The sequence below is a fragment of the Oncorhynchus tshawytscha genome, linkage group LG02 (assembly GCF_018296145.1).
Source record: "Oncorhynchus tshawytscha isolate Ot180627B linkage group LG02, Otsh_v2.0, whole genome shotgun sequence".
In the NCBI taxonomy this organism is placed as follows: Eukaryota; Metazoa; Chordata; class Actinopteri; order Salmoniformes; family Salmonidae; genus Oncorhynchus; species Oncorhynchus tshawytscha.
In genome coordinates this window covers 33,210,920-33,233,935 of record NC_056430.1, presented here as the reverse complement: position 1 = coordinate 33,233,935, position 23,016 = coordinate 33,210,920, and the positions used below count along the sequence as shown (strand labels likewise).

The 23,016-nt window shown below is 43.7% G+C and overlaps 1 protein-coding gene across 3 annotated transcripts; it reads right to left on the bottom strand.

The window, feature by feature from the left end:
• On the bottom strand, window positions 1–23,016 carry LOC112217510 (zinc finger protein Eos). Of its 3 annotated transcripts, none has more exons than XM_024377837.2 (8): window positions 22,908–23,016; window positions 6,984–7,039; window positions 5,261–5,368; window positions 4,819–5,085; window positions 4,463–4,630; window positions 4,171–4,320; window positions 3,956–4,087; window positions 1–3,766 (listed from the first exon to the last, which is right to left on the bottom strand). In XM_024377837.2, the coding sequence occupies exons 2-8, from the start codon at window positions 7,018–7,020 to the stop codon at window positions 2,889–2,891; spliced, it is 1,740 nt and encodes a 579-aa protein (XP_024233605.1). In that variant the 5' UTR covers window positions 7,021–7,039; window positions 22,908–23,016; the 3' UTR covers window positions 1–2,888. The 3 variants fall into 3 exon arrangements, with proteins under 3 accessions (XP_024233605.1, XP_024233615.1, XP_024233623.1); XM_024377847.2 differs by having other exon boundaries at window positions 5,261–5,365; XM_024377855.2 differs by lacking the exon at window positions 4,463–4,630.

Sequence of the window (23,016 nt, the reverse complement as noted above, 5' to 3'; positions counted from 1 at the left end):
TTGAACATTAGATTTTTTTATTCGGTACATAAACTTAAGCGAAAAAGTACATTGTGCACTACGTCATCACGCACTGATTTATATCTGCAATAAGTCAGTTTGGTGGAAACGCACCACTGGCGGGTAAATTCACATTTTCTTTATGCGGATGTTTGAATATTCACATTAAAATCTTTCACCAATTTGATGGAAACCTAGCATATGACATCAATTTGTGTTACCGTTTATTGAGCTTTCAAGACCCATGGCCAAGTGTTCTGTCCTCAAATCTGATGTAGCCAACATCAAACAGTGAAAACCTAAGAGGGGGAGGGAGGGGGCGCGGGGGGCAAAGGCACAATAGCAAGATTTACACACAGAAACACATCTGGAGACACCTAAACCTGCTCTTCCAGGAACTGCCGTCAAACGATCAATGCAGAACTTCCACGTCAATTCAATAATCCAACCATTTCGGATTCCATTAGATATATAATTTCTCTACTTTGAACAGTAATTACATATCCGTTCATAAGGCATTACGTTTAGAACAGCATTACAGATGAAGTTTAATGCAACTGATTAAGTGCAACTATGCCCTGTAATTCAGTACAATTTCAGTGCTATGTAATTGTTTTAGAAGATTGTGTCTTTTCTGACATTGGGATGAGGCATTTTCTTGTATACAGTCCACTTCAAAGCACATTCCTTTTTTGTAAGATTAATTAAATATTAAATGAAGTGAAGATACAGGGCTGCCAAAACCAACTTAACTTTCAAATTAACCACAGAAAAATTCAAACATCACCAAACCCATACTCCCGACAGAGGCAATTATCATTTGAGGTAAAGAGTTTCACATTTATTAAAAATAAAAAACATCCCACAGCCACAGCAGATTTTCCTGTCTCTCATACTTAATCTGTGTCATGAGTAGGGCCAGGAGTTTTGCTTGACCATGGGAAACTCTGGGCCCTAATCAAGAACTATAAATCCTACAGGCTTCCAAGTTCATTCAATATGAAGACTAAGAGATTGGGTAAAAGAGTAGGTCCACAACTGCCCAAACTGTTTCTTTTCATTCAAAAATTGTGTATTCATCACGTTCCCTTGGTCAAAGTTGCCTGAAGGGATCTGAATGCTTCCTGATTCCAAGGAAAATGTTTACCAACGTCAGTGCTCTCTATAAAAACAACAATTACAAGTCTGATGAGAAAGAAAGAAAATCATTGAACAAAAATAAGCATTTCAAAGTCACTTCTGAAGAATCACCTTCTCAATCTTAACCACCGACAACTGTGGTCTCACACACACACATTCATGCCTTAGCAGCAGGTGACAAACAATCTCATGCACATGTACTTATTTCTAAACCTTTCATATATGAAAAGTTATTCTCTTTTTTAACATGTCTTTGTCTCTTTCCTTTTGGGATGAGGTTATACAATTTATATCTACATTAGGCCACTTAAGAAATTAGTGACTGCAAATTAAAATGTGTGATTAATAGAGGGAAATTTTGGATTCAGCTTGGGCATTCAAATAGCAGGGCCAGCTGAGATATTTCATGTAACGTCAATGATATCTTTATGGGTGGAAAAATGTATATTGGCAAGAATTGTCAGCAAGGTCAATGTCATGAAAGGCACAATACAATGAATATACAACAATTGTTTTAAGTCTCACTTAAATAAATAATATTGGTTTTGGTTTGTTTCATAGTAAGCAACACATTGGGATATCAGGGACCTTCTAAAATTGCCAACAATCTCCACCCTTTGTTGAAGTCAACTCCAAAATAGTGGCAGTGGCTCTCCTTTTGTGGAGATGAATTTAAAAAAAGATTTCTTTCAACACACTGCACAGAGAAATGTGCAGGCCATAAATAACCTCTATAAAATAGTTTAATATAATTATATCTCAGTGCAACAAAAGCAATCAAATTAAACAAAAACAAACATACTGTACCCCATTCCACCCCACAACATTCACACTGATAATAGCCTTCAACTCTCTCTCATTTAACTTACTAAACTTCCAAAAGAACCAACACACACACACACAAACTGAAATTGGAAAGTGCACTCATTTGAGGCCAACCCCTCAAATTCTTCTTACTATTTGACTTGGGATCGTGGGCCTGGCCTGCACCGCAACTGTTATTAAAATACATGACCTACTATACATCAAATACACAATCTTACACAACACTGTCTGTCTGCCACACCACCAGGGACTAAGCATGTTAGGGAATGGAATGGATTTTTTAAAAGTGCTTTTCAAATAGGGCTTTGTTAAACGGACAAATTCCGAGGAAGCCTAATGGCATCTAAAGACGACTACTGATGTCTGACTACAGCTTGCAAGCACAACGAAGTGCACATTGACAACTGTTTGTTTGTTTTCTTGCATTGTAAATTTTTGATAAAATCTTGATTAAAGTGCAGTAGAGGAAAACAAAGTCTGATATAAATCACATTGTCTAGCTAGTAGCATCACTGTTTTGTGCGCCCGGTTTTTTACCCGGATAAGAGAGGAAAGGTAGACAGACCACACCAGAGAAAGGCACTTCTGAGGATAGAAAAGTGCATTTACTCTTCATCTTAGCATTTTCTGGCAAGAATTCATACATTTTGAAAAGTGTATTCAGAGTAGTGAGGATTCTCCCTTTTTTTTTTTTAAGTGACGCAATTGAGCCATTCTAGTGTGCCTATTTGAAGTTGAGGTTTATGTGATATCAGTATCAATGCTTGTGTACAAATCATTTACAAAAAGCAGTTTTTTTAGTTTTTTTTTTTTACTACCCTTCCCCTTCTACCCCCTCTTGTGATGCAGTGCAGACCAAACCCAAGCAGGCCCTTCTCTCAGAGTAAAAACAGCCCTAAGTACAGAGGCCCATCCAGCCAGCCTCAGTCTGGCAGGTGCTCTCCGCGGACAATGTGGGAGGAGAACTCATAGCGGTCCTGGCTGCGGTGGCCACAGATGTTGCACTCAAAGGGCTGGCGGAAGCCGTGGCAGCCCATGTGGATTGTGAACATAACGTGGTCCAGGAAGAGCACACGGCAGTGCTCACAGCGGAAAGAGCGCACTGTGTGCCCCTCTCCATCCACCACCCGAAACGCCTGCCTTGAGGTGGGGGAGCCTGGGGCCAGGGCAGGGGGAGGGGGGAAAGCAGGGTGGCCACCCTCCTCCCTGTCCCTTTCTTCCTCCCTGTCTTTGGCATGGCTTGGGCTGTCCATGCCCCTGTGGTGCAGTAGGGGTGGAGGGGGAGGGTGGTGGTTGGAGTGGGGGTGGTGGAGGTTGTGGTGATTATGGTTGTTGTGGAGCGGCAGGGCAGGCGCTACACTGCTAAACACTTCATCCGGCATGCTCTCTGTGTCCGTGGAGTCCTGGCAACCGTTGCTAGGTGACGGGCCGTGGCTGCGTCCAGGGGGCAGGTCCTCGTGGCCCTCTGCAGCCTCCCTGCCCCCCACACCCGTGGACCCTAGGCCAGCCCCGGCCCCAGTGCAGTCTAGCCTCGGCCCCAGCGTAGCCATGGGGGTGTGAGCCGAACTGATGACCGGCCGGAGCTCCGACAGGCAGGAGGGGTGAGGGAGAGGCAAGCGTAGGGGTCGGAGGCCTTCAGATCCACCACCACTTCCAACTCCCTGTCCCCCCAGGTACCCTCCTCCCAGGCTAGTGTAGTGTGGCTGCTCCAGACCACCGTGGTGCGTAACCCCGTCTTTGTCGAAGGCGGTTCTGAGCTCGTAAGGCGTGTCGGCCAGACTGAGGCGCATGTGCTTCTGTCCTGCAGGGCAGATAGGCATGGAAATCACACGGTAACACAACTCATAGGGAGGAACTAGTGATGTGCAGGTCTTCATTATTTTTAAACTGACACCTGATGTCATGAATGAGCTTGTACCCTTTGTGTTACCTGTGTTTGAGCAGTGTCTTTGCTCACCTCCCCATAAACAAATTCCAAATAACTGCTTACCTACAAATTTCTGTGGCGTGGATCTCTTGCGTTTGGTGATGCTGTGGGCTAGCCGATCGATGAACGCCATCTTGTCTGAGGAAGGTTGCAGCAGGTTGTCAGGCATGAACTCCAGGTCCCTCAGCTCCTCTTCTATAAAAGATATGATCACACCATAGATAGAAGCAGTAACTTGCAGTGTGTGAGTATGTGTGTACGTGTTGTTTCTCCACTACCTTGAGTGTGAGCGCTGGCTGGCTGCTGTGTCTCCAGGCTCTGCAGGTAGCTGTGGCAGCGTTCACGGTGCTCTTCCAGGGTGCTCTGCTGCTTGTAGCTGCGGCCACAGTAACTACACTTATAGGGCTTCCCCACTGTGGGAGACGATACTGGGGACAAAGTCAACATACCTTTAATACATACAGAACTCTAGGTCTGTGTCTTTTGCTCAGGAACTGACATGCTCAACTCAGACACTCTTTTCCTCACCCAAGTGTGTGTGTGTGTGTACAGTATATATATCCCTCTCACCCGAGTGAGTGCGGAGGTGGCCTGTAAGAGCGTCCCGTCTGCGGCATGCGTAGCTGCAGAAGGGACATTTAAAAGGCTTCTCCCCCGAGTGCAGCTTAATGTGACGCAGCAGGTTCCCCTTCTGGGTGAAAGAGGCCCCACACTGATTACACTGGAATGGCCGCTCACCTGGAGGAGGCACATACCAGTTTACACACCCGACTCCGTACAAACCAGTTTGAAATTTGTTTCACTCCCAGTCAAGTGCCCAAATTACAATGTCAACCTGGTTTCGGGGCAGATCTGCGCAACAAACTAACCTCATCTTTTTGTATAAAGGACTAATCAATCAATCACTCAATCAATTGATCAGTCACCTGTGTGGCTGCGTTTGTGCACCATGAGGACGTTGGGCCCGATGCAGATCATCCCACAGATGTCACACTTGAGTTTTCCGTTGGGCAGCCGGATGGCACCTCCTGGTGACATGGGCTCTGGACTGGCCAGCTCCCTGTAGCCCCCTCCTCCGGCCTCTCCTCCCTGCTCAGAACCCCCCTCCTCCACCCTGTCCCCTCGCTCATCCTCTGGCCCCGTGCCGCGGCCCGGCTCCTCATCACTGTACAGCTCCACTTTGATGGAGTTGGCTGGAGAGAGACAGGGTTTAGACCAGGAGAGGGACATATGATGTGAGCAGAAACACGGATGTGCTTGCTAAAGTAAAACAAAAACATCTGAGCCATAAAACCAACTACCATACTCTCCCTTGGAAATAAAAGTTCAGTACTTGTACTACAAAGGAATTGACAAATTGGAACTTACCACTAAGAGAGCGGCTGGGAGAAGTGTGCTGGCTGTTGGGGGTGCTCACTGTGGGGCCTCCAAGGGCCCCTGAAAACTCCCTCTCCATCGAAGAGTCTCCACTGCCTGCTGTCCACACACACAAAATTATGTAGGCCTACTGACAGTTCATTCAGCCATCTCGATAATGTCAACAATCAGGTCAGCAAGTCCGCTAATAAACTCAGCAAAAAAAGAAACGTCCTCACTGTCAACTGCATTTATTTTAAGCAAACTTAACATGTGTAAATATTTGTATGAACATAAGATTCAACAACAGACAAACCAAACAAGTTCCACAGACATGTGACTAACAGAAATGGAATAATGTGTCCCTGAACAAAGGGGGGGGGGGATCAAAAGTAAGTGTCAATGCAGCTGGTGGCCACACCAGATACTAAGTACTGCAGTGTATCTCCTCCTCATGGACTGCACCAGATTTGCCAGTTCTTGCTGTGAGATGTTACCCCACTCTTCCACCAAGGCACCTGCAAGTTCCCAGACATTTCTGGGGGGGTATGGCCCTAGTCCTTACCCTCCGATCCAACAGGTCCCAGACGTGCTCAATGGGATTGAGATCTGGGCTTGTCGCTGGCCATGGCAGAACACTAACATTCCAGTCTTGCAGGAAATCACGCACAGAACGAGCAGTATGGCTGGTGGCATTGTCATGCTGGAGGGTCATGTCAGGATGAGCCTGCAGGAAGGGTATGAGGGAGGAGGATGTCTTCCCTGTAACGCACAGCATTGAGATGCCTGCAATGACAACAAGCGCAGTGCGATGATAATGTGACACATCGCCCCAGACCATGATGGACCCTCCACCTCGATCCCGCTCCAGTGTACAGGCCTCTGTGTAACGCTCATTCCTTCGACAATAAACGTGAATCCGACCATCACCCCTGGTGAGACAAAACCGCGACTTGTCAGAGAAGAGCACTTTTTGCCAGTCCGGTCTGGTCCAGCAACGGTGGGTTTGTGCCCATAGGCGACGTAGTTGCCGGTGATGTCTGGTGAGGACCTGCCTTACAACAGGCCTACAAGCCCTCAGTCCAGCCTCTCTCAGCCCATCCTCTCTCAGCCTATTGCGGACAGTCTGAGTACTGATGGAGGGGTTGTGTGTTCCTAGTGTAACTCGAGCAGTTGTTGCCATCCTGTACTTGTCCCACAGGTGTGATGTTCGGATGTACCGATCCTGTGCAGGTGTTGTTACACTTGGTCTGCCACTACAAGGACGATCAGCTGTCCGTCCCGTCTCCCTGTAGCGCAGTCTTAAGCGTCTCACAGTAGACATTACAATTTAGTGCCCTGGCCACATCTGCAGTCCTCATGCCTCCTTGCAGCATGCCTAAGGCACGTTCACGCAGATGAGCAGGGACCCTGGGCATCTTTCTTTTGGTGTTTTTCAGTCAGTAGAAAGGCCTCTTTAGTGTCCTAAGTTTTCATAACTGTGACCTTAATTGCCAACCGTCTGTAAGCTGTTAGTGTCTTAACGACCATTCCACAGGTGCATGTTCATTAATTGTTTATGTTTCATTGAAAAAGCATGGGAAACCTTGGTTAACTCCTTTACAATGAAGATCTGTGAAGTTATTTGGATTTTTACAAATTATCTTCGAAAGACAGGGTCCTGAAAAAGCGACGTTTCTTTTTTTTTTGCTGAGTTTACAAAGGACTGTCCATGCCCTGCCCTCCATACACTTACCTGACATGTAGGGACGGCCATTGCAGTCGTCATCCATTCTAACACCAGTTAACTGACTGAAAAACAAACAGGTAGAGGAGAATCTCTATAAATCACAGTTCTTCACTCTGTAAACACAACGACACAGTTCCAAGAAATGCATAGTAGCTTAAAATTCATGAAGTGCAACTGACCCTTATTGAGCGAAGTCCAGCAATTTCAGCAGAAGGGTAGCAAATTGAGTTAGAAAACCCATGATGCATCTGCAACTATCATTCTGAAGACTAAGATGCCTAGTTTATGGCACAGTGGCTTATTTAAAAATATATTTTACATCTCCGCCTGAGTTTTTTACATTTTCACCCCAAATTCTCATTACCGAAATGCATCTAGATTAGGTCATTTTATCCAATTTTACTAGGTTTTTCTAACTTATTTGAATAAAACACAGTTTGTTCATAAATCATAAAAATGGTAAACTAGTATCAGTTTACATTACTGTTTTTATGTAATAAATATAGTTTGTGGACGTGTTTCTTATTACCGTATCACTTTTTGAAGTTGCTGTAAAAACTCCAATAATTGTATTTAATTTTTATTTTTTATTTTCATCGCTACAACTCCCGTACGGGCTCGGGAGAGACGAAGGTTGAAAGTCATGCGTCCTCCGATACACAACCTAACCAAGCCGCACTGCTTCTTAACACAGCGCACGTGTCGGAGGAAACACCGTGCACCTGGCAACCTTGGTTAGCGCGCACTGCGCCTGGCCCGCCACAGGAGTCGCTGGTGCGCGATGAGACAAGGATATCCCTACCGGCCAAACCCTCCCTAACCCGGGCGACGCTAGGCCAATTGTGCGTCGCCCCACGGACCTCCCGGTCGCAGCCGGTTACGACAGAGCCTGGGCACGAACCTAGGGTCTCTGTTTGCACAGCTGCCGCTGCAGTACAGCGCCCTTTACCACTGTGCCACCCGGGAGGCCCAAAACTCCAATAATTTAAGTCAAATCAAATCAAATTTTATTTGTCACATACACATGGTTAGCAGATGTTAATGCGAGTGTAGCGAAATGCTTGTGCTTCTAGTTCCGACAGTGCAGTAATAACCAACAAGTAATCTAACTAACAATTCCAAAACTACTGCCTTATACACAGTGTAAGGGGATAAAGAATATGTACATAAGGATATATGAATGAGTGATGGTACAGAGCAGCATAGGCAAGATACAGTAGCTGATATCGAGTACAGTATATACATATGAGATGAGTATGTAAACAAAGTGGCATAGTTAAAGTGGCTAGTGATACATGTATTACATAAGGATGCAGTCGATGATATAGAGTACAGTATATACGTATGCATATGAGATGAATAATGTAGGGTATGTAAACATTATATAAGGTAGCATTGTTTAAAGTGGCTAGTGATATATTTACATCATTTCCCATCAATTCCCATTATTAAAGTGGCTGGAGTTGTCAGTGTCAGTGTCAGTGTGTTGGCAGCAGCCACTCAATGTTAGTGGTGGCTGTTTAACAGTCTGATGGCCTTGAGATAGAAGCTGTTTTTCAGTCTCTCAGTCCCAGCTTTGATGCATCTGTACTGACCTCGCCTTCTGGATGATAGCGGGGTGAACAGGCAGTGGCTCGGGTGGTTGATGTCCTTGATGACCTTTATGGCCTTCCTGTAACATCGGGTAGTGTAGGTGTCCCGGAGGGCAGGTAGTTTGCCCCCGGTGATGCGTTGTGCAGACCTCACTACCCTCTGGAGAGCCTTACGGTTGAGGGCGGAGCAGTTGCCGTACCAGGCGGTGACACAGCCCGCCAGGATGCTCTCGATTGTGCATCTGTAGAAGTTTGTGAGTGCTTTTGGTGACAAGCCGAATTTCTTCAGCCTCCTGAGGTTGAAGAGGCGCTGCTGCGCCTTCTTCACAATGCTGTCTGTGTGAGTGGACCAATTCAGTTTGTCTGATGTGTATGCCGAGGAACTTAAAACTTACTACCCTCTCCACTATTGTTCCATCGATGTGGATAGGGGGGTGTTCCCTCTGCTGTTTCCTGAAGTCCACAATCATCTCCTTAGTTTTGTTGACGTTGAGTGTGAGGTTGTTTTCCTGACCACACTCCGAGGGCCCTCACCTCCTCCCTGTAGGCCGTCTCGTCGTTGTTGGTAATCAAGCCTACCACTGTTGTGTCGTCCGCAAACTTGATGATTGAGTTGGAGGCGTGCGTGGCCACGCAGTCGTGGGTGAACAGGGAGTACAGGAGAGGGCTCAGAACGCACCCTTGTGGGGCCCCAGTGTTGAGGATCAGTGGGGAGGAGATGTTGTTGCCTACCCTCACCACCTGGGGGCGGCCCGTCAGGAAGTCCAGTACCCAGTTGCACAGGGCGGGGTCGAGACCCAGGGTCTCGAGCTTGATGACGAGCTTGGAGGGTACTATGGTGTTGAATGCCGAGCTGTAGTCGATGAACAGCATTCTCACATAGGTATTCCTCTTGTCCAGATGGGTTAGGGCAGTGTGCAGTGTGGTTGAGATTGCATCGTCTGTGGACCTATTTGGGCGGTAAGCAAATTGGAGTGGGTCTAGGGTGTCAGGTAGGGTGGAGGTGATATGGTCCTTGACTAGTCTCTCAAAGCACTTCATGATGACGGATGTGAGTGCTACGGGGCGGTAGTCATTTAGCTCAGTTACCTTAGCTTTCTTGGGAACAGGAACAATGGTGGCCCTCTTGAAGCATGTGGGAACAGCAGACTGGTATAGGGATTGATTGAATATGTCCGTAAACACACCGGCCAACTGGTCTGCGCATGCTCTGAGGGCGCGGCTGGGGATGCCGTCTGGGCCTGCAGCCTTGCGAGGGTTAACACGTTTAAATGTCTTACTCACCTCGGCTGCAGTGAAGGAGAGACCGCATGTTTTCATTGCAGGCCGTGTCAGTGGCACTGTATTGTCCTCAAAGCGGGCAAAAAAGTTATTTAGTCTGCCTGGGAGCAAGACATCCTGGTCCGTGACTGGGCTGAATTTCTTCCTGTAGTCCGTGATTGACTGTAGACCCTGCCACATGCCTCTTGTGTCTGAGCCGTTGAATTGAGATTCTACTTTGTCTCTGTACTGACGCTTAGCTTGTTTAATAGCCTCGCGGAGGGAATTGCTGCACTGTTTGTATTCAGTCATGTCACCAGACACCTTGCCCTGATTAAAAGCAGTGGTTCGAGCTTTCAGTTTCACACAAATGCTGCCATCAATCCAAGGTTTCTGGTTAGGGAATGTTTTAATCGTTGCTATGGGAACGACATCTTCAACGCACGTTCTAATGAACTCGCACACCGAATCAGCGTATTCGTCAATGTTGTTGTCTGACGCAATACGAAACATCTCCCAGTCCACGTGATGGAAGCAGTCTTGGAGTGTGGAGTCAGCTTGGTCAGACCAGCGTTGAACAGACCTCAGCGTGGGAGCTTCTTGTTTCTGTCTGTAGGCAGGGATCAACAAAATGGAGTCGTGGTCAGCTTTTCCGAAAGGGGGGCGGGGCGGGGCAGGGCCTTATATGCGTCGCGGAAGTTAGAGTAACAATGATCCAAGGTCTTTCCACCCCAGGTTGCGCAATCGATATGCTGATAAAATTTAGGGAGTCTTGTTTTCAGATTAGCCTTGTTAAAATCCCCAGCTACAATGAATGCAGCCTCCGGATAAATCGTTTCCAGTTTGCAGAGAGTTTTATTCACCCATGATGCATCGTGGATATCCTTAGATGAGCACAAGTTCATTTAATTTATATGCCTTCAGAATGAGGATCTTATTCTCAAACGCCTTTACTACACATGACCTTCTCATTACCGAAATGGCTAAAAAAGCTCAAATTGGGAAAAACAGAGTTCCATTAATTACCTAAATGGAGGCATGAATGGGCTTCAGTGATGTGGTCTAGAGGTCGACCGATTAAAAAAAAAAGTTAAAAAAATATTCGGTATGGTCGATTAATTAGGGCCGATTTCAAGTTTTCATAATCGGAAATCTGTATTTTTGGGCGCCGATTTGACGTTTTTTAAATACCTTTATTTAACTAGGCAAGTCAGTTAAGAACACATTCTTATTTTCAATGACGGCCTAGGAACGGTGGGGTTAACTGCCTCGTTCAAGGGCAGAACGACAGATTTTCAACTTGTCAGCTCAGGGGATTCAATCTTGCAACCTTACAGTTAAACTAGTCCAACGCAATAATGACCTGCCTCTCTCTCGTTGCATTCCACAAGGAGACTGCCTGTTACGCGAATGCAGTAAGCCAAGGTAAGTTGCTAGCTAGCATTAAACTTATCTTATAAAAAACAATCAATCATAATCACTAGTTAACTACACATGGTTGATGATATTACTAGATATTATCTAGCGTGTCCTGCGTTGCATATAATCTGGCTGAGCATGCAAGCATACGAGTATCTAAGTATCTGACTGAGCGGTGGTAGGCAGAAGCAGGTGCGTAAATAGTCATTCAAACAGCACCATCGTGCGTTTTGCCAACAGCTCTTCGTTGTGCGTCAAGCATTGCGCTGTTTATGACTTCAAGCCTATCAACTCCCAAACTGAGGCTGGTGTAACCAAAGTGAAATGGCTAGCTTGTTAGCGCGCGCTAATAGCGTTTCAAACATCACTCGCTCTGAGCCTTCTAGTAGTTGTTCCCCTTGCTCTGCATGGGTAATGCTGCTTTGATGGTGTCTGTTGTCGTTGTGTTGCTGGTTCGAGCCCAGGGAGGAGCAAGACGGAAGCTATACTGTTACACTGGCAATAAAGTGCCGATAAGAACATCTAATAGTCAAAGATGAATGAAATACAAATGGTATAGAGGGAAATAGTCCTACAATAACTACAACCTAAAACTTCTTACCTGGGAATATTGAAGACTCGTGTTAAAAGGAACCACCAGCTTTCATATGTTCTCATGTTCTGAGCAAGGAACTGAAACGTTAGCTTTCTTACATAGCACATATTGCACTTTTACTTTCTTCTCCAACACTGTTTTTGCATTATTTAAACAAAATTGAACATGTTTCATTATTTACTTGAGGCTCAATTGATTTTATATTAAGTTAAAATAAGTGTTCATTCAGTATTGTTGTAATTGTAATTATTACACAAATGTAAAAAACAAAAAAACGTCCGATTAATCGGTTTCGGCATTTTTGGTCCTCCAATAAATCAGTATCGGTGTTGAAAAATCATAATCGGTCGACCTCTTATGTGGTCAATTATTTGCTGACTTATAATGGCTGTCTCCTATTACTTGCAGGCTGAGCTAAGGGGCTCGCTCTCATTACCAAAACATTTTTAGGTCTGTTTTGGTCAGGAGACCCTTCATTTCGGGAATTGATAATAAGCTAATTCTAATGTACAGTGAATGGGTGTGCAAGTAACTTTAATTACTTACTAGGACCACTGCTTACACCTATTATAGATTTTTTTGTAAAACATTAGTTATTTGATTAAGTAGGAGTTGTCAAGAAATATGGGTGTATAAACCACATTTAATTTACATAAATCCACGATCTGGAGTTTGTTTCAGCAAAGAGCAACCCCACCACTTAAAAAGGAGGATATCCACCATTTTGATGTGTACCTGTTTTAGCACATACTGTGCCTTGCAAAAGTATTCATCCCCCTTAGCATTTTTCCTATTTTGCTGCATTACAACCTGTAATTTAAATAGATTTTTATTTGGATTTCATGTCATGGACATACACAAAATAGTCCAAATTGGTGAAGTGAAATGAAAAATATATATATACTTGTTTCAAAAAATAAATAAAAGAACAGTAAAGTGGTGCGTGCATATGTTTTTACCCCCTTTGCTATGAAGCCCCTAAATAAGATCTGGTGCAACCAATTACCTTCAAAAGTCCACCCGTGTGCAATCTAAGTGTCACATGATCTCATATATATATATATATATTTAAATAAACTAGTTTTTCAAACACTCCACAAATTTCTTGTTAACAAAGTATAGTTTTGGCAAGTTGGTTAGGACATCTACTTTGTGCATGACAAGTCATTTTTCCAACTATTGTTTACAGACAGATTTCACTGTATCACAATTCCAGTCGGTCAGAAATTTACATACACTAATAGGCTGACCACACCGACGCAAGAGTTGCAAAATAAATTTAGGCATATATATTATTCAATTATTGTGCCAACGAGCGTCTGCGTTGTCAAGTGCTAAAATAGAAGTCGTTCCTATTTCTGACACAGATCGCGCTGCAAGTCCTGTCTCTCCCATCTCCTCATTGATTTATAGAAGCAGGTACCCACGTGCCGTCTCATTGGTGGGTGATTGAAAGACGAACTGTTTTGCCGGTTGTCGTGGTAATACTATGAAAGTGTAGATGCCAATCACCATACAAGTTCAAAGATGAAAAGGCCTGGAAAGAGGAGAGATGACTAGAAACGATTCGGGTGACCGCTTTGTGTGTGGATTCATTGTCAGAGTAGAGGACCTTGTGCATTTCAGGTAAAATAACAACTCAATGTTTATATCCCAGGACAAATTAGCTAGCAACAGCAAGCTAGCTAAATAGGACAAAGTAGCTAGCAAGTGCAAGCTAACTAGCTAAATTGCCATACATGTTTAATGCATTTTGACCTGTCTCCAAATTAATGTAATTGATTCAGAGTTTGTTTTGATATTTTAACCTGCGTGTCATGATCACGTTGGTGTAGGGGGACAAAATAAATGTATGCACAATGGCGCACGCACGCAGCCGGTTTGGGTTCCCTTTAACCTCTCTGGGACGGTAGCGTCCCACCTCGCCAACAGCCAGTGAAAGTGCAGGGCGACAAATTCAAAACAACAAATCTCATAATTAAAATTCCTCAAGCATACAAGTATTTTACACCATTTTAAAGATAAAATTATCCTTAATCCAGCCACAGTGTGATTTCAAAAAGGCTTTACACCGAAAGCACCACAAACGATTGTTAGGTCACCAACAAGCCACAGAAAAACACAGCCATTTTCCAGCCAAAGAGAGGAGTCACAAAAAGCACAAATAGAGATAAAATGAATCACTAACCTTTGATGATCATCAGATGACATTCATAGGACTTCATGTTACACAATACAATACATGTATGTTTTGTTCGATAAAGTGCATATTTATATCAAAGAAACGAATTGTACATTGGCGCGTTACTACGTTCAGTAGTTCTAAAACATGACTTTGCAGAGCCACATTAATTTACAGAAATACTCATCATAAATGTTGATGAAAATACAAGTGTTATACATGGAATTAGAGATATACTTCTCCTTAATGCAACGCTCTAGGCGACCAGTTTTGATAGCCTTTAGCCACACCCTCATACTACTCCTCCTTTGTTCTGCGGGTGATGTGGAGGTAAACCCAGGCCCTGCATGTCCCCAGGAACCCTCATTTGTTGACTTCTGTGATCGAAAAAGCCTTGGTTTCATGCATGTCAACATCAGAAGCCTCCTCCCTAAGTTTGTGCTAAAGCAGTGAGTAAAACACTCTGCCAACCCTGATGTCCTTGCCGTGTCTGAATCCTGGCTTAGGAAGGCCACCAAAAAAATTCTGAGATTTCCATACCAAACTATAACATTTTCCGCCAAGATAGACTGCAACTCCGCCCCCTTTGGCAGTTCTACTGCAGACATAGCCTGCAAAGTAATATCATACTTTCCAGGCCGATAACCAAACAGTTCGAACTACTAATTTAAAAAAATTACTCTCCAGAAATAAGTCTCACTGTTGCTGCCTGCTACCGACCCCCCTCAGCTCCCAGCTGTGCCCTGGACACCATTTGTGAATTGATCGCGCCCCATCTAGCTTCAGAGTTTGTTCTGTTAGGTGACCTAAACTGGGATATGCTTAACACCCCGGCAGTCCTACAATCTAAGCTAGATGCCCTCAATCTCACACAAATCATCAAGGAACCCACCAGGTACAACCCTAAATCTGTAAACAAGGGCACCCTCATAGACGTTATCCTGACCAACTGGCCCTGGAAGGATATTGACCTCATCCCGTCAGTTGAGGATGCCTGGTCATTCTTTAAAAGTAACTTCCTCACCATCTTAGATAAGCATGCTCCGTTCAAAAAATGCAGAACTAAGAACAGATATAGCCCTTGGTTCACTCCAGACCTGACTGCCCTCGACCAGCATAAAAACATCGAATAGTCCCCGCGATATGCAACTGTTCAGGGAAGTCAGGAACCAATACACGCAGTCAGAAAAGCGAAGGCCAGCTTTTTCAGGCAGAAATTTGCATCCTGTAGCTCACTCCAAAAAGTTCTGGGACACTGTAAAGTCCATGGAGAACAAGAGCACCTCCTCCCAGCTGCCCACTGCACTGAGGCTAGGTAACACGGTCACCACTGATAAATCCATGATAATCGAAAACTTCAACAAGCATTTCTCAATGGCTGGCCATGCCTTCCTCCTGGCTGCTCCAACCTCGGCCAACAGCTCCGCTCCCCCCAGCCTCCCCAGCTTCTCCTTTACCCAAATCCAGATAGCAGATGTTCTGAAAGAGCTGCAAAACCTGGACCCGTACAAATCAGCTGGTCTTGACAATCTGGACCCTCTATTTCTGAAACTATCTGCCGCTATTGTCGCAACCCCTATTACCAGCCTGTTCAACCTCTCTTTCATATCGTCTGAGATCCCCAAGGATTGGAAAGCTGCTGCAGTCATCTCCCTCTTCAAAGGGGGAGACACCCTGGACCCAAACTGTTACAGACCTATATCCATCCTGCCCTGCCTAGTTAAGGTCTTCGAAAGCCTAGTCAACAAACAGATTACTGACCATCTCGAATCCCACCGTACCTTCTCCGCTGTGCAATCTGGTTTCCAAGCCGGTCACGGGTGCACCTCAGCCACGCTCAAGGTACTAAACGATATCATAACCGCCATCGATAAAAGACAGTACTGTGCAGCAGTCTTTATCGACCTGGCCAAGGCTTTCGACTCTGTCAATCACCATATTCTTATCGGCAGACTCAGTAGCCTCGGTTTTTCTAATGACTGCCTTGCCTGGTTCACCAACTACTTTGCAGACAGAGTTCAGTGTGTCAAATCGGAGGGCATGTTGTCCGGTCCTCTGGCAGTCTCTGGGGGTGCCACAGGGTTCAATTCTCGGGCCGACTCTTTTCTCTGTATATATATCAATGATGTTGCTCTTGCTACGGGTGATTCCCTGATCCACCTCTATGCAGATGACACCATTCTGTATACTTCTGGCCCTTCCTTGGACACTGTGCTATCTAACCTCCAAACAAGCTTCAATGCCATACAACACTCCTTCCGTGGCCTCCAACTGCTCTTAAAAACGCTAGTAAAACCAAATGCATGCTTTTCAACTGTTCGCTGCCTGGACACGCACGCCCGACTAGCATCACCACCCTGGATGGTTCCGACCTAGAATATGTGGACATCTATAAGTACCTAGGTGTCTGGCTAGACTGTAAACTCTCCTTCCAGACTCATATCAAACATCACTCACGCCGCCAAACTTACCCTCGTAAAACTGAGTATCCTACCGATCCTCGACTTCGGTGATGTCATCAACAAAATAGCTTCCAATACTCTACTCAGCAAACTGGATGCAGTTTATCACAGTGCCATCCGTTTTGTTACTAAAGCACCTTATACCACCCACCACTGCGACCTGTATGCTCTAGTCGGCTGGTCCTCGCTACATATTCATCGCCAGATCCACTGGCTCCAGGTCATCTACAAGTCCATGCTAGGCTCCACCTTATCTCAGTTCACTGGTCACGATGGCAACACCCACACGTAGCATGCGCATCTCACTGATCATCACTAAAGCCAACACCTCATTTGGCCGCCTTTCCTTCCAGTTCTCTGCTGCCTGTGACTGGAACGAATTGCAAAAATCGCTGAAGTTGGAGACTTTTATCTCCCTTACCAACTTTAAACATCTGCTATCGGAGCAGCTAACCGATCGCTGCAGCTGTACATAGTCTATCGGTAAATAGCCCACCCATTTTACCTACCTCATCCCTATACTGTTTTTATTTATTTACTTTTCTGCGCTTTTGCACACCAGTAGCTCTACCTGCACATGACCATCTGATCATTTATCACTCCAGTGTTAACCTGCTAAATTGTAATTATTCGCCTACCTCCTCAATGCCTCTTGTACACAATGTATATAGACTCTTTTTTTCTGTGTTATTGACTTGTTTATTGTTTACTCCATGTGTAACTCTGTGTTGTTGTCATCTGTTCACACTGCTATGCTTTATCTTGGCCAGGTCGCAGTTGTAAATGAGAACTTGTTCTCAACTAGCCTACCTGGTTAAATAAAGGTGAAATTAAAAAACGCTATGTCAGATTTTTTTTTAAACTTTACGGAAAAAGCAAACCACGCAATAATCCGAGTACAGCGTTCAAACAACAAAGCAGCCAAAAATATATCCTCCATATTGTGTAGTCTACATTAGTCAGAAATAGCATTATAAATATTCACTTACCTTTGATGATCTTCATCAGAATGCACTCCCAGGAATCCCAGTTCCACAATAAATGTTTGATTTGTTCGATAAAGTTAATCATTTTTGTCCAAATAGCTTCTTTTGTTAGGGCGTTGGGTAAACAAATCCAAAAGCTCGTGCAGGTCCAGCCGAATGTCGTAATAAAAGTTCAAAATGTTCCGTTACAGCCCGTAGAAACTTGTCAAACTAAGTATAGAATCAATCTTTAGGATGTTTTTATCATAAATCTTCAATAATATTCCAACCGGAGAATTCCTATATCTGTAGAAAAGCAATGGAAAGAGAGCTAACTCTCTCGTGACGAGCCTGTGGCACTCTGCCAGACACCTGGCTCAATCCCCTCTCATTCAGCCCCCCTTCACAGTAGAAGCATCAAACAACGTTCTAAAGACTGTTGACATCTAGTGGAAGCCTTAGGATGTGCAATATGACCCCATTTGCACTGTATATTGGAATGGCAGAGTTAAACTACAAACCTCAGATTTTCCACTTCCCGGTTGTATTTTTCTCAGGTTTTTGCCTGCCATATGAATTCTGTTCTACTCACAGACATCATTCAAACAGTTTTAGAAACTTCAGATTGTTTTCTATATAATACTACTAATAATATGCCTATATTAGCATCTGGGACAGAGTAGCAGGCAGTTTACTCTGGGCACCTTATTCATCCCATCCCATCCCAGACTCTCTTTTTTTTTCTACTGTGTTATTGACTTGTTAATTGTTTACTCCATGTGTAACTCTGTGTTGTCTGTTCACACTGCTATGCTTTATCTTGGCCAGGTCGCAGTTGCAAATGAGAACTTGTTCTCAACTAGCCTACATGGTTAAGTAAAGGTGAAATAAAATTTTAAAAATGTAAAAATCCAAGCTACTCAATACTGCCCCCCTGTCACCAAGAAGAAGTTGACTGTGCCTTTAAAAAGCTTGGAAAATTCCAGAAAACGATGTTATGGCTTTAGAAGCTTCTGATAGGCTAATTGCCATCATTTGAGTCAATTGGAGGTGTACCTGTTGATGTATGTCAAGGCCTACCTTCAAACTCGGTGCCTCTTTGCTTGACATTATGGGAAAATCCAAAGAAATCAGCCAAGACCCCTGAATTTTTTTTGTAGATCTCCACTAGTCTGGTTCATCCTTGGGAGCAATTTCCAAACGCCTGAAGGTACCACGTTCATCTGTACAAACAATAGTACGCAAGTATAAACATGGGACCACGCAGCCGTCATACCGCTCAGGAAGGAGACACGTTCTGTCTCCTAGAGATTAAGGTACTTTGGTGCGAAAAGTGAAAATCAATCCCAGAACAGCAGCAAAGGACCTTGTGAAGATGCTGGAGGAAACAGGTACAAAAGTATCTATATCCACATAAAACGAGTCCTATATCAACACAACCTGAAAGGCCGCTCAGCAAGGAAGGAGCAACTGCTCCAAAACCGCCATAAAAAAAAACAGACTACGGTTTGCAACTGCACATGGGGACAAAGATTGTACTTTTTGGAGAAATATCCTCTGGTCTGATAACGATGGTCATTATGGCCAAAAATTACATCTGGAGGAAAAAGGGGAAGGCTTGCAAGCTGAAGAACACCATCCCAAACGTGAAGCACTGGGGTGGCAGCATCATGTTGTGGGGGTGCTTTACTGCGGGAGGGACTGGTGCACTTCACAAAATAGATGGCATCATGAGGTAGGAAAATTATGTGGATACATAGAAGCAACATCAAGACATCATCAGGAAGGTAAAGCTTGGTCACAAATGGGTCTTCCAAATGGACAATGACCCCAAGCATACTTCCAAAGTTGTGGAAAAATGGCTTAAGGGCAAAAAAGTCAAGGAATTGGAGTGGCCATCACGAAGCCCTGACCTCAGTCCTATAGAAATGTTATGGGCAGAACTGAAAGTGTGTGCGAGCAAGGAGGCCTACAAACCTGACTCAGTTACACCAGCTCTGTCAGGAGAAATGGGACAAAATTCACCCAACTTATTGTGGGAAGCTTGTGGAAAACTACCCTAAATGTTTGACCCAAGTTAAACAATTTAAAGGCAATGCTACCAAATACTAATTGAGTGTATGTAAACTTCAGACACTCTGGGAATGTGATAAAATAAATGAAAGCTGAAATAAATTCTGACATTTCACATTCTTAAAATAAAGTGGCGATCGTAACGGCCTTAAAACAGGGATTTTTTTACTGGGATTAAATAATAGGAATTGTGAAAAACTAAGTTTAAATGTACTTGGCTAAGGTGTATGTAAACTTCCGACTTCAACTGTATATACACACACACCTGTTCTGAAAGGCCCCAGAGTCTGCAACACCACAAAGCAAGGGGCACCACCAAGCAAGAGGTACCATGAAGACCAAGGAGCTCTCTAAACAGGTCAGGGACACAGTTGTGGAGAAGTATAGATCAGGGTTTGGTTATACAAAAAAATCAAACTTTGAACATCCCACGGAGCACCATTAAATCCATTATTCAAAGATGGAAGGAATATGGCACCACAACAACCCTGCCAAGAGAGGGCCACCCACCAAAACTCACAGACCAGGCAAGGAGGGCATAGAGACCAAAGATAACCCTGAAGGAGCTGCCAAGCTCCACAGCAGAGATTGGAGTATCTGTCCATAGGACCACTTTAAGCTGCACACTCCACAGAGCTGGGCTTTACGGAAGAGTGGCCAGAAAAAAGCCATTGCTTAAAGAAAAAAAATAAGCAAACGCATTTGGTGTTCACGAAAAGGCATGTGGGAGACTCCCCAAACATATGGAAGAAGGTACTCTGGTCAGATGTGACTAAAATTGGGCTTTTTGGCCATCAAGGAAAACGCTATGTCTGGCGCAAACACAACATCCCTCATCACTCCGAGAACACCATCCCAGTGAAGAATGGTGGTGGCAGCATCATGTTGTGGGGATGTTTTTCATCAGCAGGGACTGAGAAACTGGTCAGAATTGAAGGATGGCGCTAAATACAGGGAAATTCTTGAGGGAAACCGGTTTCAGTCTTCCAGATTTGAGACTGGTACAGAGGTTCACCTTCCAGCAGGACAATGACCCTAAGCATACTGCTAAAGCAACACTCGAGTGGTTTAAGAGGAAACATCCAACCTCAATCCAATTGAGAATCTGTGTGACCAGCAGAACCCATCCAACTTGAAGGAGCTGGAGCAGTTTTGCCTTGAAGAATGGGAGAAAACAAATCCCAGTGGCTAGATGTGCCAAGCTTATAGAGACATACCCCAAGATACTTGCAGCTGTAATTGCTGCAAAAGGTGACTCTACAAAGTATTGACTTTTTTTTGGGGGGGGGGATAGTTATGCATGCTCAAGTTCAGTTTTTGTCTTATTTCCTGTTTGTTTCACAAGGAAAAATATTTTGAAAGTGGTAGGCATGATGTGTAAATCAAATGATACAAACTCCCCAAAAAAATCTATTTTAAATCCAAGTTGTAAGGCAACAAAATAGGAAAAATGCCAAGGGGGTGAATACTTTCGCAAGCCACCGTACCTATATTGTTTGATATCCCAAAAACAGTATATTTAGGATACTTTATAGGCATATCATGTTATGCCATTTGCCCACAGGATCCCATCTATAATACCTTAGAACCACACATATCCACATCCTAATACAGCAATATTATCTGTGAAGACCTGGAAGAATTTACTTTTTCAAAAGAAGTCACTTTATGCTTAAGTTTACTTTTGAAAATACTGTACTTGCCCATAATTACAGTACTTATATTTATGCTAGTCAGTTGCATTAAGATCAGTGATTTTTGTATTATACAACTCGTTTGAGATTATCAAACGACACAGTTTGATGTTGTTTTGGGTTAATGAATCTCTAATAGAGCCCAATGGCAAACTATCAATACCGAAACATTCTTATCATTACTGTAATGCACCAATTTTGGGGAAATAATATGAAAAATAAAACATACTTTAATAATGTTGGCTTAATCTGATAGTCTGATATAAAACTAATATGTATACACAAGTAATGAAGAAAAAAATAAACATTCAGAAAAGGTTGCGGTAATGAGAAATTACAAATGAATTGTAATTTAATTTTAAATACACTTGTTTTCAGTGTTGTTTAATTGAGGCCTTTGCATTAGGTGAAGTGTGTAAAGAAATTTTAGAAATGTATTTTCTTACTAGTTTAACTTAAACTGTTGCAGTAAAGTAATGAGCATGTTTGCATTGGTAACGTTAGTTCTGGAGATTGTGATAAAATGAATAATATCTGATCAATAAACATAATTATGAAAAAGAAATACAGATCCTAATATTACTATTCCAAGAGGATTTTTTGTCAAGTGGACGTTTCGTGAGAATCACCAATGAAATGGAGTGAGAGGGGCAATGGCCTTTTATTTAACACTTCGCTGTCAAGTCCTTCAAGACCATGGACGAAGCCTATACTGTCCGTGGCCACGGTAACATAATGATGCTAACTAGCTAGCCATCTGACTAAAGTCAAAGACATAGCTAGCTAGCTAACACTTTCATCTGTGCTAACCAAAGATTATCTGTGTTAATGTAGCACAGGTTACAACCCCCACCAAGTGTGAGCATATAACCAGCTAGCTACATTAGCTCTAGGGCAATTCCATGATAACAGAATGATGCTGAGAGTCAGATTTGACACTTTTCAGATGCAAAGTTTGGTAACAGAATTGGTTGTTTTAATCACCCCCCCCACACACACACACAAAAAAATGAGGGGGTTGTAACTGCACTAACGTTACGTTGGCGCAGATAATCTTTGGTTAGCACAAATGAACGTGTTAGCTAGCTACAGTAGTTATCATTGACGTTAGTCGGATGGCTAGCTACTTAGTTAGCTAGCTTGTTTGCACATGCTAGCTAACTAAGCTCAGCAAGTCAGCCACTAGCTAGCTAGCTATGCTAAAGTTAGCCACAAATACTGATAACTAACCCTTCTTCTATCTTTGAGATAGCTGTCTGACCAGCCTGGCAACTGACAAGCTAACTATTAGCCAATTGCTTTTAAGTAGCGTTAGCTACCCAAGGCAGACAGTGACAGTTTGATAACATCAACAAAATAGTAAGGAACATAAAACATTACTACTAACGATGCTTTTCTAAATCATATCGGTTGCAAACATTGTAGATGCAAGTGTTTAATCTCAATGCCACGTCTTGGTTAGCATGTCTGGCTGCTAGTTACATGAATAATGCCTGTTTCTTAAGCGGTTGCTATGGTACCCACCGCCCAGAAAAATGCGCTAGGCTAGACAGCTAACGTTAATCAGTTGGCTAGCATCTCTGGTTGATGGCATCGTCAGCTACCAACTTTAGATTAAAAGTACTTCAACAAACTCCAACCTCTATGGAAACAGCAACTACACAAACATTTTTGCAAATCTTCTTTACCTGTCACGATAGGCCTCGATTCTGGGATTTTATGTTTCTGCTACTCTGCTTGTTTTCTCTTGCGACGAGAGCATCTCCCGGCACTCCGGTCGTCACTAGTTACCACAGC